Source organism: Dermacentor albipictus, chromosome 1 (genome assembly GCF_038994185.2).
Source record: "Dermacentor albipictus isolate Rhodes 1998 colony chromosome 1, USDA_Dalb.pri_finalv2, whole genome shotgun sequence".
NCBI lineage: Eukaryota > Metazoa > Arthropoda > Arachnida > Ixodida > Ixodidae > Dermacentor > Dermacentor albipictus.
In genome coordinates, this window is record NC_091821.1 from 90937802 (window position 1) to 90953633 (window position 15832).

Consider the following 15832-nt stretch of genomic DNA (forward strand, 5'->3'; position numbering starts at 1 on the left):
ATGCCTCAAATTCCAATCTGCGATCCTTGCTTATTTGAGTGCTACTATATGCCCTTTAGCTCCAAAATGTCTATCATCACACCACTGTCGCACACTTGTGAATGTTGAAAGGAATTATATTAATGCTGATGATTGCAGCGCAGTAAGCACACGGGGCAGCTGCGGACTCGCGACATGATTATTTGAAACCTCAAAAACATTTATGTATGCATCTTACTCTGTTGCCCAGACGTCAACAGTACAAGCAACAAACAGCTACACCCGTGCATGGTCAGTTCTGCGTCTGGGTTCCAAAGTAAGGTATATATATTTCTGTGTGCCTTTAAATAAAATTGAGTTGCAATTCATTACTGTTCATGAGTGCTTCAAGTCATCCTGTGTGGTGTGCTGTGCTGTAATAATCAAAATGAATGTCTAACTTAACCCATGTATCAGCTTTGCTTTCTGGTTTATTCTGTTGTGTTTGCGTTTCATTTCGGCGTTGTAGTACCAATGGGCCTCTATTTCAGCCGGTAGCAAAGGGAATACATTTTGGCCAGTGTAGCATGGCATAAGATGAACAATGCTATAGCATACATAGATTTAGGTGCACATTGGAGAACCCCAGGTGGTTCATATTTCTGAAGCCCCCCATAATTTTTAGTAGTATGTATACACCAAACATTTTTTTTCAGAAATGCATCCCTTGAGTGTTGCTCAGACCTTTTTGTACTATGCCTTTGGGAACGGATAGTTTATTTTGACAAGCTGACAAACAGAAACGTCAAAATTCTTCTGCAGGGAACTACATTCAGTATGCAGCATGAAGACTGCATTTTCAATTTTCATAGCATTTGTCAATTTTTGCCACCATTGAGAGTCTAAAAAACTGAACTGAAGGCATTGTTAAAACTTTCCTCAGTCATGTTGCACTTGCCAAATTGGAAAATGCAAATTATCACTTTGGCTAATTTAGCTAATTTTTTTACAGTAGCAGGGAACGCTGGGCAGACTCTTCTGGGCTTTGATTTTATAGTGATGCCTTTTTTGATGCTATTTCTCTTCGTGCTTTTCATGCTTACTCAGCAGTCAGAACAAGCTATTATGTTCTGCTTGCATTATCAATGGGATTAGCCAACTGTAAACAATGGATGATAAGAGTGGCATAGAAAAGCGAGTGCAAGGCATCATTACAAAATTCGCAGCCAAGATCTATGAAAGGCTGAGCCTACTTTAATATATAAGAAAATGGCAGTGTTTGTGTGCTGTGAAGCTGAATTACGCTGGGAATTTACTAATGCTAATATCAAGAAAGAAATGTTCTGCATAAGTCCATCCTTCACGTTATGCCATAGTTAAAAGTAGGAGATAGTGCTCGTAGCAGGCTAACTATACATAGGATATTTATTGAAAAAAATATATTTACACACACACACACACATGCATATATATATATATATATATATATATATATATATATATATATGGACTTACCTTGGATGTCTTTTATTTCAGTTGTGGTTATTCAAAGTATACCTGTAGGATGTAATTTGTGCCACTAGGGAAGTGCTGTTGCTTATTGTGGCGTGCACCATGCAGCTTATCTAGTAGCATGAATTGTCACCGGAATGTTGGTATGCTACCTGTCAAGGTTGCCCAGTGGTAGTTAATTTCTGCCAAGGTGTTGTTGCTGCAACAGACACAATGAGACATTGATTTAACATTCCTGTAATGTCGTTTTTAAGTTGCATGTTGCATAATATTTAACTGATGCTCAAGTAACATTTCAGTGACAAAAACTGCTTTTTATCTGCAGTGACGCTGTTAATGTGACTACATGCGGTGAACTGTTCACCATATTGTGGCTCCAGAGGCAATTATTAAATTTGTATTTATTTGCGTTCTTTCCTATGGTTTCGAGGGGCCTAACTATTTGCTGTTTGCAAACTACTGGGTGTATCGAGATGAAACTTTGTAGCATTGAGAAGTGATGTGCTTGTGAGGAACATGCTGGAGAAATTTTGAAAGTTGCAGATTTACTGTGTAGACTCATGTAGTGGCCACACCATGTAAGGGCTGCACCCCCTACTTGGCAGCCCAAATATTGGAAGAAGAAAAAATTTCATCGAAAAAGCAACCGTGTTCAGTTCCCCGATGCCATACACGTGCAACGGTGAATTTTCGTGCGCTGCGCACTCCTGCGTGCCCTTACTTGATACCGAGAGCTGTGCGTTGACCTCTGATGCAATGGTAAATTTGGGGATCCGGGGTGTGCAGTAGTCATTGCCTGCGCCAACGTCATTTTGACCAAAAGGTTCAGTCCTGTGCAAGGGCTGCACCTTGTCAAAACTGAAAAATAAGAGCGGCCCTTATATAAGTCTACACGGTATTGGGAGCACTGTAGGAATTTTTCAAATTGACCTTTGGAGCCTTTAAAACACTCTTTTGAGCAAATGATTAAGTATTAATGTTGCTGTAACCAAACTATTTTACATTTCTGCTTTTGTCTTTGCACACCTATATAGGGGAGACCCTTTTGGCTTATAATAAAACAATTGAAAGTATGTTTCTAAGTTCCGGAGTACTCATTTGAGAGTATTAAGTGGAAGTGGTCATACATTCAATGTTGCTGGCAACGGTAAAACAACTGTGGCTCGGCACAGTGTAGCATCGAAAAATACCTCCCTGGGAACCAGAAATGCCACTTTAGCGGGAAAAATCTCTGAGGTTATAAGAATGACTGTTCCAGGAACCATAGCCTCTTTTGTCTCAAACTCTGCTTCACTGGAGTTTGTGCTGTGGTTGGGTTATGTCACACAAGTCCACTATGATTTTTCATGTTGCATAAAGTCAGCAGTAGGCAAAACTAGTGGCTTCATTGTATCTGTAGGTGTATATCTCTGCCTTAATACATCTAGAAAGAGTGGATATTGAGTCAATCAAATGTTGTGTGCACATGTTTGGCATGTGTGGTAAATTTCCCTCTCTAGCACGGTGCAGAAATCTGAGTTTTTACAGGTTTACTGCAACAAAATTTCACTGTGGCTAAATTGATTAGAAATGTGTACTATATACTATCGAAGCAACCTCAGTAAAGCTGTGAGGCAGGCACATGTCCAATTCTTGCATTAATAGCCTTCAAATAGTATCTAAGCAGACGACACATGCATTTGGTAGTTAGCGGATATGATGTGGATCCCACACACTGCTCAATCTCGGATAGCTATGCTGTGGAGCCATTCTGGTTCTTAATGTTTCAGGTTCTGTCATGTCCGATGAGTGGTAATGGCAACATTTTTTTTTCGGTTTTGTTTTTTGAATATTAACATCTATTTTTGTGAGATTTTTGTCACACATTTACTCACATTTCAAACATAAAATTTTTTGTGGCGCCTGCAAAATGATGAGGCTTTATGAGGTTAAATATAAGGTATAAATAACCTTTTATTTATACCATCTGAGGATATGTAGTTTTAGTGATCCAAAATTTTGTTTCAGTTAATCTTTAATTTCGCCGTAGTATTGCGAAATGTCATGCACATTCGACCAGGGGAAATCATACAGTTTTGTTATAACTGGAAAACTGAAAGACTGAAGCTAGGCACATATCTTGCCATCACCAAACCTGGACTTAAGTCTTTTTCTATATTCGACAGCATGCAGTGTATGGCTTAGCATTCCCTTTGTGTTGCTTGCAGGCAGCACTGCGGTAAAGCTGAATTTTAATAAATGTCTCTTTATGTTTGAGAATGTTTCTATTACTTCATTGAATGCCATGCAACCAAATATAGCAGCTGCAACATTTAAGTAGTCTTGTGGCAATAATTTGTCTTGTTATGGATGCACCTAATTAAGGTTTTTTTGTTTGCTAAGCTAGCATTTGGTAAGTTTCCAATTTGATGGGTTGGTAAACAGTGGTAGAATAAAGGCTGCTGCTGAACATTTCAGCAGAGGGACTTGTCTTTATCAATGCCTTTCAACAACCCCTTGTCGAAATGTTGGCTTGAGCGGCATTCCTTGTTCGACTACTGCTCATCACTAAAAGCCTTGATCTTCCTGTGAACTTCTGTCTTGTTTGCATTTTCATGAGTTGTGCGATTAGATTGAACAAAATAATATTGTTTAAAGATTTCTTTTCAACTACTACTTTTTCATTACTTCATAATGTAGGGAACAAGCACGACCACAATATTGCTACCAGGTACAAGATTTCACCATGCCGCTCCCGAAACAGTTGGAAGATTTGCACATGACCTGCAACATAAACCATCCCCGTGAAGCTCTGGCCCTTGCAGTCCATGTGCTCATGACTGAAGTTGGGTTTGAGCTAGAAGTAAGCATTTCATTACAATTTGCCTGATTTTCTTCTGAGTCTTCTTTTTTTCCTGTTTTGACTGTGTTGCTATACTGTTTTGACTTAACAAGCAAGATCAGTGCTATGATTTTAAGCAAGAATCATAACAGCTGAAATTTTTATGTCTGTACTTAACAAAATGTAAAAAGAGCAGAGTTACTTTTCAGAAAGAACTTGGTATGGGTACACCTTTGAAACTTGGAGTAGTTGTCGGGACATGAATTATCTCGGTCTCTAATGTACAGCATCTGCATGGCTTGAATTGAAAGCAACCTCAGATAGTAACTGTCTGAACAAAAATATGTTTGCATTCGAAATGATTGATAGTCATCACTGCTACTGGCATTTACATCATTGTGTTAATTTATATATAAATATATAATGAATGGTTTGATCCAATTTTCTAGTAAGTAGCGATATTAATATTTACATTATTAGTACTTCCAACTATTTACTTATTAGTACTTACATTATTGCAAAAACAAAATTATAGACATAAACAAACCTTTGGTTGTTGGAGCTTTTATCATCATCTGCTATTATTATTATTATTATTATTATTATTATTATTATTATTATTATTATTATTATTATTATTATTATTATTATTATTATACCATTTAAATATACTGGTGGTGACTGAGTTACCATGATGTTCTGCTGCTGATCCCGAGGTCGTGGGTGTGATTTCAGGCTGCAGTGGATGCATTCTGTTAAAGGCAAGATGCAAAAATGCTTGTGTTCTGTGCTTCGTGTACATGTTAATGCAATACAAGAGGTCGAAATTAATCCAAAGCTCTCTACTATACGATCCCTCATAACCCACTGTGTGGTTTTGGTGCGCAAAATTTTACAAGTTAACTTTAATTTCATTTATAACAAGGTACAAGACATTTGTGTGAGGCCATGTAAGTCCATAGCCAACTAGGCTAGTATTGGACCCATTGCAAGAAATGTTATTACAAACGGTCTACAGCAAATGAAACGTAGCATTTCATGACAAAAATATAACATAGCAGTACATTCAAGCTATCCATAACAAAAGGATAGATAACTGGGTGAGTTGGTACATTTGCTTCGAGAAAGAAGCAGTTTGAAACATGCAACATGAAGGGCAAGAAGAAGCATCAGATCAAGTGCTAAATTCATGAAACCTACTCTCCAGATAGAGCATAGTTATTGAATGTGAAGTGTTAGTGTGGCTTTTAATGTTATTTGGGAGGTGTAGGTTTGCAGTCCTTTGCTCAACAACATCAATTCATCAGCCTATTTTATGGCTACTGCAACAAAGATGTCTGGCAGCAGTCTTTAATTACTCCTGTCTTGCATCCCGCAACAGCATACTGTGCTTGCAAATTTCCTAATCTCATCACACCACCTAATCCTTTGCCATCCTCAACTGCATTTCCCTTCCTTATATAACCATTCTATTGCTCTAACAGAACTCTGGTGGTTTATGTATTATATTGTGACGGAGGTGAAATGTAGGCGAAGGTTATATTGACAAAATATTTACAAAGAAAGCTAGGGAAAGAGATGTATGATCCGGCCCACATGCAAGCGCCCTCATCGTCGTCTTCACCACTCTGCCAAACCTCACGTTCATCCATGAATTGATCGCTCCGTAACATCACCCTCCGGCCGTGGACGCACCATCCTGGCGCTTGCTACGAAGGTGAGGAACTAGAAGGGCAGTATGACTTCAGCCAGGAAGCGTGAACAACATCACTTGGTAGCCAGGAGGTCGAAGAAGCACGGCCCTGGGGTATAATCTTGTAATTGACGTTACTGAGCTGACGCAGCACCTTGTAGGGCCCGGTGTAGTGCGGGAGGAGCTTCTCTGATAGGCCGACATGGTGGCATGACGACCATTGGAGGATCAGAGAGCCAGGCGTGAAGTGCAGACTTCTGTGTTGCCTGTCGTAACGGGACTTTTCGGATTCTTGTGAAGCACAGAGTCGGTCGTGGGCAAGTTGACTAGCTGCATGGTCTCGAGCAAGGACGTCACTGGCATATTCAGTAGGCGAGTGAGGAGCTGACGGAAGGAGAGTCTCAAATGGCAATGCAGGATGTTGGCCAAACAGTAAATAAAACGGTGAATATGCAGCGGTGTGATGCCATGATGAATTGTATGTGAAAGTAACAAATGTTAACGTGCTGCCCCAGTCACGGTGATCAGGTGAAACATACATGCCCAGCATCTCAGTTAGCTGTCAGTTCAGGCGCTCGGTCAGCCCATTCATCTGTGGATTATAAGTGGTGGTGACCTTATGTTCAATGGAGCAGGCATGAAGGATGTCATCTAACACTCGTAAGAGGAAGTACCTCCCGCGGTCAGTGATAAGCTGCCGAGGGGCGCCATGATGTAGAATTATGTCGTGGAGCAGAAAGTCAGTGATGTCTGTGGAACAGCTTGTCGGCAGAGCTCTGGTGATTGAGAAGCACGTGGCATAGTCTGTCGCGACCACAACCCATTCATTTCCCAAGATGGACACAGGGAAAGGGCCTAGGAGGTCCGAGCTAACGCGGAAGAATGGCTCTGCAGGGATATCAATAGGTTGTAGCTGGCCTGCAGGCAGTGCTGAAGGGCACTTGTGACATTGGCAGCATTCACAAGCAGTGACATAGCAGTGCACTGAACGGTTTATGCCAGGCCAAAAAAAAAACCAACACCGGATGCAGGTGTATGTATGCGAGACACCTAGGTGACCAGCATTTGGTACGTCGTGAAGCTGGTGAAGAACACTGAAGCATAGATGGTGAGGTAGCACAGCAGAAGCTCTGGGTCATCTGAGCCAATATTAAAATGATACAGAACGTTGTCATGTAGCTCAAACAGGTGAACAGAATGGTCTGGGGATGGAGCGGTCAGATGGTTGATAATGAGCCGTAAAGATGCGTCTCGTCGCTGTTTGGTGGGGATATCATCTGAAGCAAGGATAGACAGTATGCAGGCATCTGAGTCAGCATCAGTGAGGTTGGGAGCATCGACAGGGTGATGTGACAAGCAATCTGTGTCTCGGTGCAATCATCGTCCAGATTTGTAGTGCATAACAGACGAGTATTCTTGGAGCCGTAGTGCCCCGTGGCCGAGACATTCAGACGGATGCTTGAGCGATGAGAGCCAGCAGAGGGCATGATGGTTTGTAATCACTGAAAAAGGTCGGCCAAACAAGTAAGGTCTAAATTTGGTGACAGCTCACATTAAAGCAAGGCACTCGCATTTAATGATGAAAAAGTTCCATTCGGACGATGAAAGGAGACAACAGGTGTAGGTGATCACACGTTCCTTGCCGTGCTGTTTTTGGCCAAGGACAGCCCCAATTCCATGACCACTGGCATTGGTGCGAAGTTCTGTAGGTGATGAGGGGTCGAAATAGGCCAATATTGGTGATGTAGTGGGTAGACGGATTAGGGCAGGAAACGAAGCTACTTTTTCGGGTCTCCACATGAAAGGAACGTCCTTCTTCAAGAGTTCAGTAAGAGCACAGGCGATGTCCACGAAGTTCCAGACAAAGCGACAAAAGTAGGAGCATAATCGTACGAAACTCCGGACGTCTCTGGCTGAGCACGGCACTTCTCGCACTTTGTCGGGGTCTGGTTGAACACTGGCAGCATTAACAAGGTCACTGAGCATAGTTATTTGGTGTTACCCAAAACGGTACTCGGCAGAGTTCACCTGAAGATTAACTCGACGGAGGGCTACCAGAACAGCTGATAAATGGGTGAGGTGGCTGTTAAATGTAGGCGAGTAAACAATGACATCGTCTAAGTAGCATAGACAGATGGACCACTTATATCCTCACAGCAGAGAGTCTATCATACGTTCAAAAGTTGCTGGGGCTTTACATAGTCCGAATAGCATGACCTTGAATTGGTACAGGTCATCTGGCATAATAAGTGCAGTTTTTTCGCGGTCCATAAAGTTTTTCATCCATCCATATGGTTGACTGAAATCTGTCAATAGCCGGACCGAAGGTCGATGGATCAAATAACATTGGGCTCCATGAAGACAGTCGAGGGCGTCATCGATGCGAAGCAAAGGGTAGACATTTTTACAAGTTATTTTGTTTAAACTCTGATAACACAGAAATGCCAGCTGCCATCCTTCTTTTTCACAAAAACAACCCCACGGGCTAGACGAAGGTTTGATGACGTCTTTTATAATAATGTTGTCAACCTTGTTCTGGATGACTTGACGTTCATGACGGGATATGCTGTAACGATGCCGGTGTATAGGGTTAGCGTCACCAGTGTTGATACGATGGCTCATGACAGATGTTTGACCTAGAGGACGACCTTCAAAATCAAAGGTGTCACGATAGAATGCCAGGACGCGGTAAAGATCTTGAGCTTGCGCCTGGGTCAGATTGGGAGCAATCATCTTGTTAATCTCGTTGAGAGACGAAGGAGTGAAGTTGGCAGAGCAAGAAGGCAGCGAAACATCTGCATCCAAAGCGGCCATCTTGCAGAGATCAAGTGCGAAAATGATGGCCAGGTTCATGCAATACGGGATAACCTTAGTCAACAGGCTGACATTGAGACGGGGAACGACCACTGTATTGTCAGCAATGGTGGAATGCTGTGAGCAATGGTGTGAGCAAGGGCGGCATTGCGAGCTAACAGAACGTGGACAATCGGAGACAAGACATAGTCGCCATCGGGAATATTGTGTGAAGACGTCAAAGTAACATATGTAGCAACTTGAGGCGGCAAGCAAACATGATGGCGAGAGCGTAAGCTTGGTGGTATGTCAGCCAGATTATTGGGAAGATGGGGCAGCTCAAGTTGAAGAGCACTAGTCATGCAATCAATAAGGGCAGAATGACTGGACAAAAAAATTTCAGCCGAGGATTAGGTCATGGGGGCACTTCTGAATGATGGCAAAATGGACTGAAGTGGTATGACCAGCAATGCAGACGTGGGCTGTGCACACCCATAGAACGGCAGGAGTCCCTCCATCAGTGACGCGGAGGATTCGGGAGGCAGCAGGTGTAAGCATTTTATGAAGGTGATGCCGAAGACCTGCACTCATTACAGAGATGTGCGCGCCATTGTCAATGAGCACAGAAATAGTGACATTAACGTCTAACAAGCTTCGTCTCATCAGCAGCATCAGTAGGGGATTTGTGGTAGGCGTCGTCAATGCAGCGTCACCTTCGGGCACTGCACTGCTTAGTTTTCCTGATAGGTATGTGCAGGGCTAAAGGGGAATGATGGGCGGCGAGTCTGCGATGAGTGAGACGATGAGCGACGGCTTGGAGGTGAGCGTGACTGGTGACCATGTGGCGATGGGGAGCGACTATTTATTCTTGTGGGAGCATCGGTGTTGGGAAAATACCAATGGGTTGAAGGTGTTAAGCGGTTGCTGTCCAGACGGCGGTAAGGAGTAGACGGTGTTTGAGGTGGTGAGGACCAGCGGGTGGCACATTAATGGGCGACATGGCTGATACAGTGACAGTTGAAGCATATAGGTTGATCATCAGGGGTTCTCCACACAGCAGGGTTGCGATATAGCGTTGTGAATCGCTGCTCTCAATAGTATCAGGGCGGACACCATGAAGTTTGTGTAGGGCTGGCCACGATGCACTAAGAGTGAATGCCCATGTTGGCTTGCTCCTGTCGGACAATGGCTTGGATGAAGGGGGTCGTAATTGAGCTCGAGTCACCAGTGGAAACTGGGGCAAGGATCGTGGCCCTTCGTTTTCGCAGTGTACAATTCGTGTCGACTGGTCTGGTGGAACTGACGGCTGCGCTACTCTGTAGTCTTTGCAAGGGGACTTTGTCGCCATGTTAGGAAGACTGGCAAATGCGTAGCCAATGTGCCAGCTTCTAGCCTGCTCAAAGCGCTGGCACTCCTTTGTAATAGTGTCGACTGTATAGGAATTTTTGCTCATCAGGAGGTTGAAGGCGTCGTCGGCGATCCCTTTCAAGATATGCTCAACCTTGTCTTCCTCTGGCATCTCGCCATCAGCTTTTCGACATAGCGATAACACGTCTTCAATGTATGGGACGTAAGATTCTGTAGACATCTGTACACAATTCTTCATAGCACAAGGTCGCGAGATTGAATCCCGGCCACGGCGGCCGCATTTTGATGGGGGCGAAATGCGAAAACACCTGTGTGCTTAGATTTAGGTGCACGTTAAAGAACCGCAGGTGGTCTAAATTTCTGGAGTCCTCCACTACGGCGTGCCTCATAATCAGAAAGTGGTTTTGGCGCGTAAAACCCCATAATTCATTCATTCCCAGTCAGGAGCTCACAATGTCTGCCATATGCGATCCAACCCATTTTTATTCTTCTCTGAATTTCCTTCTCATGGTCAGGGTTCCCTGTGATTAGTTGACCAAGGTAAACATACTCCTTCACAGACTCTAGAGGCTGGCTTGTGATCTTGAACTCTTGTTCCCTTGCCCAGTTATTTATCAGTTATTTATCTTTGTCTTCTGCATATTAATCTTCAGCCCCACTCTTACACACTCCCTGTTAAGGTCCTCAATCATTTGTTGTAACTCATCCGCAGTGTTGCTGAATAGAACAATGTCATCGGCAAACCGAAGGTCGCTGAGGTATTTGCCGTCGATCCTTACTCCTGAACCTTCCCAGTTTAATAGCTTGAATACTTCTTCCAAGCATGCAGTGAATAGCATTGGAGAGATTGTGTCTCCTTGTCTGACCCCTTTCTTTATAGGTATCTTCCTACTTGTGTAGAATTAAGGTGGCTGTGGAATCTCTGTAGATATTTTCCAGGGTATTTACGTAAGCGGTCTGTACTCCTTGATTACGCAATGCCTCTATGACTGCTGGTATCTCTACTGAATCAAATGCTTTTTCGTAATCTATGAAATCCATATAAAGAGGCCTATTGTACTCTGCGGATTTCTCGATAACCTGACTAATGACATAGATGTGATCCATTGTAGAGTATCCCTTCCTGAAGCCAGTCTGTTCCCTTGGTTGACTAAAGTCCAGTGTTTCCCTTATTCTATTGGAAATAATTTTGGTAAATATTTTATATAATACTGGGAGTAAGCTAATGGGCCTATAATTTTTCAGTTCTTTAACGTCTCCCTTTTTGTGAATTAGTATAATGTTTGCATTCTTCCAGTTTTCTGGGACCCATGCAGTCAATAGACACTTCGTATAGAGAGCCACCAGTTTTCCTAGCATTATGTCTCCTCCACCTTTGATTAAATCAAATGTTATTCCATCTTCTCCTGCCGCTCTTCCTTGTTTCATGTCTTGCAAGGGCCTTCTGACCTCATCTCCAGTTATAGGAGGAGTTTCTGTATACTGTTCATTATTGTTTCGAATAGAATACTCCTGAGTCCTCTAGGTACTGTACAGGTCAGTATAGAATTCTTCCATTGCTTTTATTGTACCTTCGAGATTGCTGATGATATTACCCTGCTTATCTTTCAGTGCATACATCTTGGTTTGTCCTATCCCATGTTTCTTACAGATTTCAGGCTGCGTAAACTTTTTACGGCTTCTTCAGTCTTTTTCAAGTTATAATTTCGAATATCACTTAATTTCGCTTTGTTGATCAGTTTTGACAATTCCGCGAATTCTGTCTTATCTCTGGAGTTGGACACATTCATTCTTTGTCATTTTTTTATTAGGTCCTTTGTTACTTTGGAGAGCTTGCCTACAGGTTGCCTTGGTGCCTTGCCTCCCACTTCAATTGCTGCCTCTGAAGCCAGCCTCGTTACGGTTTCATTCATTACCTCTATGTCATCATCATCATCATCTCGCTGTTCTAAGGCTGCATATTTGCAAGTACAAGCCTAAATTTGTCTGCTGCTGCCTTTACTGCCTCTAAGTTGACCTGTTCTTTTCTTGACCAATTCTACTCTTTCTCTGTTCAAATTGAGGTGAACCCTAGCCCTCACTAACCTGTGATCACTGCACTTTACCCTACCTATCACTTCTACATCCTGCACTATGCTGGCATCGACAGAAAGTATGAAGTCAATTTCCTTTCTTGTGTCATCATTAGCGCTTTTCCAGGTCCACTTTCTGTTGCAACATTTCCTGAAAAAGGTGTTCATTATTCTCAGCTTATTGCTTTCTGCGAATTCTGCCAGCATCTCTCCTCTAGCGTTTCTAGAATCGACGCCATAGTTGCCAATTGCCTGTTCACCCGCCTGCTTTTTCTTTACTTTTGCATTGAACCATATGCATTCTAGAATGCCCATTTTTATTTCTTTGGAGATTTCCTCATGATCTGATTAGGATCAGGGATCTTTAATGTCAACCCAATGCATGGCACAGGGGTGCTTTCGCATTTTGTTCCCATCGAAATGCAGCCGTCGCAGCACGGATTTGATCTCGTGACCTTGTACATAGTGCTTGACTTAGTTGAGCATACTTCTTCACAGCTTCAAGGGACTGACAACTGATTCTTTAATGCAAGCCCGGTACAGTCTGCTTGCATTAGTTCAACCCTGGCTAGACTGACAAAATTGATCGAATTATCTGGCGGGTCGAATTAAACAAGATGCAGATAAAATGGCAAAACACACCGCTAATTCATTCATCAGTATTTGCTTGATTCTAGGTCTATTTCTTGGTTATGTATTTGTGGAAAGCATTCCACATATAATAGCCGCCTGATCCTTTTTTGAGCTCACAATGTGCATTATGTCATTTTTAGGGAACAATTCCAATGTAGGAGCGTTAAGGTACGGACAGCTGATGTTCGTGGTACCTAAATTATTCAGTACAGTGCAAAGTGTCCAGTTCAACAGAAATTATGTGGAAAATGTCACGAAATATCCTGAAAAGAATTCTTCAATCTATAGCCTGTGGGGATGCGCGACCCTCGCGCCTCCCCTGATGTTTTTCCCGCATAGCGCGTCTCCTGTGGTCTCGCTTCGCCGCGTGGCCTGCGTGACGTCAGCGCGGTCGATGTGGTTGAAGCGCAGTGCGAGAGATGGCGTGAGCATCGCGCCACTACGCGGTTACTTGGGCGCCGAAAGGAAGGCGCTTGCCGCTTGTGTTCGAAACAGCCAGGGGGACGGATGTGCCGCACGTGCAGCAACCCTCTTCCCCGGCGGGTCACCGAACAGCGCAGACATTCCGTGCGCGCGGCGACCGATGCATCTGTGAGACCGCCTCGCGTGGCCGCCTTCGAACGCGCCACGATTCGCGTGACCATACACGCGAACGACCAGGCGTTGGGATCCAGCATGGGGCGAACATATTCGCTCGCGAGGACGCGGTGAGTTGGACTTCTAGATTTGTCGCGCGCCCATCGGCATGTTTTGTGGATAGCAACTTGGCTAGCAGGCATTGATATATGAAAGGTGCAATAAATGCCCTTGTGATTGTTTGCACTACTGTGTTGTCGTTCCTTTGTCCCAAGAGTACGGTGTGAGACTCCCACATCAGACCCCACATCTGGCGCCCAACGTGGGGCTCTTGGGGCATCGGACGATAGTTTTAAGTGTTGCTTCGTTCGAGACCTTTGTTTGAACCGAAGCGTAGGCCTAGCGTGAATGTTGATCGCTAGCGTCGGCGGCATGCTTTCTTGAGCGAGGTGACGGTGGCTGTAGCGTGTTTGAAGATGTCAACATGCTAAGCCTTTTCGCAAGTGTTTTTTTTAATGACATTCGTCGAGACGAGAGCCACGTGGTCTGCATCCTGGGAGAGCGAGGCTGAGCGCCCGCGGAGCAGTGGCAAGCCTGAAGCGAGTGAGTACGGAAGCCTCGTGGGTGGTCCGAATTTCTTATGTAAATAGCTTCTTCTACCTCTTTGACTCTGATGAAGTCGCGGCTCTGGGAGCCGGGTGGCCGTGGGCCATGGGTGCCACTACGGGCTGACTGGTATTGCGGCCTAGCACCGGGCGCTCCGACACCGTCTGGGACGGTGGGCGCCGTCAACTCGGATGCTGTGTGCACCGAGCGGAGTAGGACCACCTCACAGAGCTGACGTCTCCTCGCGGCTGCCTGTTTTGCGCCCATTTTGGGTGTTGTTTTTGGATGCCGGTTGTTGTCAGGGTAGCGACACTTTAGGCCTAAGGCTTTACGAAGCTGCCTGTCACACGTGGAGGGACACAACCTGGTGGACCGTGGCGTTGAGATGTTGCAAGTTGCTTCCCTCATTCTATTTAGCCTCGCACGAATTGAAATTTCTCGTTCGACTCAAGAAAGCGAGCTTCGTTCACGTGAACCTAGCATCTGAGTAGCTGCCCGATCTTTTGCTAGCCGAGTTGAACATCGTACCACGTGAGCGATACGCATGCAGAATTCCTCTCCCTTGCACTACTTTAGTGTTTGCCGAGTGTGTTGAGTTTACGCAGCGTGATTGGAGTCACCCCTGGCTTAGTGTCACCTGCACATCGTCTACGCTGCTGCCCCGGACTACGATCGAGTCACCCCGGGCGATGGTGATGCTGTGGCCAGTTCGGCGCAGCGACTTCGGCGGCCTCCTGCATCCAGCTCACAATCCTCGGCGGCGGACAAACGAGCCGGCGGTCACCGACAGCTAGGCGGCTCTTCCCAGCAGGGCGCGTCAGCGCGAGCGACGCTTGCTCGTACCGACTACTGCGTCGTCGTCTCCGGAGCCCTGGCCAGGGATCGTGCCGTCGAGGCTGCAAAGCCGCTGCTGTGACCGGCGGACGCCAGCGGTGTACCCAAGGACAATGTCGGCTCGCATGCTATGGACAGCGTGTGGACATTTCCTCAGCGCGACCACTGTTGCATGTACCACCCTGTTCGCGAAGCACAGGTTAATGTTAGACCGTGTCACATGTTTCGCCGGAATAAGAAGTGATATAAGGTTGGGGGGATGTGGGGATGCGCGACCCTCGCGCCTCCCCTGATGTTTTTCCCGCATAGCGCGTCTCCTGTGGTCTCGCTTCGCCGCGTGGCCTGCGTGACGTCAGCGCGGTCGATGTGGTTGAAGCGCAGTGCGAGAGATGGCGCGAGCATCGCGCCGCTGCGCGGTTACTTGGGCGCCGAAAGGAAGGCGCTTGCCGCTTGGGTTCGAAACAGCCAGGGGGACGGATGTGCCGCACGTGCAGCAACCCTCTTCCCCGGCGGGTCGCCGAACAGCGCGGACATTCCGCGCGCGCGGCGACCGATGCATCTGCGAGACTGCCTCGCGTGGCCGCCTTCGAACACGCCACGATTCGCGTGACCATACACGCGAACGACCAGGCGTTGGGATCCAGCATGGGGCGAACATATTCACTCGCGAGGACGCAGTGAGTCGGACTTCTAGATTTGTTGCGCGCCCATCGGCATGTTTTGTGGATAGCAACTCGGCTAGCAGGCATTGATGTATGAAAGGTGCAATAAATGCCCTTGTGATTGTTTGCACTACTGTGTTGTCGTTCCTTTGTCCCAAGAGTACGGTGTGAGACTCCCACATCAGACCCCACAAGCCACAATATTGTTTGTGTAGCCCTGTGCTGGAAACACCATCAAGTGAGCATGATAGCAATAGTATGCTAGCATGAGAGCGAAGTCAACACATGGGACCCCAGCTATAAG

At 45.3% G+C, this 15832-nt stretch overlaps 1 protein-coding gene across 2 annotated transcripts in view; it reads left to right on the forward strand.

Annotated features, from left to right (window-relative positions):
- LOC135920807 (F-box only protein 7-like) overlaps positions 1-15832 on the forward strand; it is a 56697-nt gene that overhangs the window by 841 nt on the left and 40024 nt on the right. The window contains exons 2-3 of one of the 2 annotated variants that reach the window (XM_065455074.1): positions 230-295; positions 4150-4312. In XM_065455074.1, the coding sequence (XP_065311146.1) occupies positions 230-295; positions 4150-4312 (229 nt within the window). The remainder of the gene's footprint in view (positions 1-229; positions 296-4149; positions 4313-15832) is intronic. The other variant, XM_065455075.1, reaches the window with a different exon arrangement.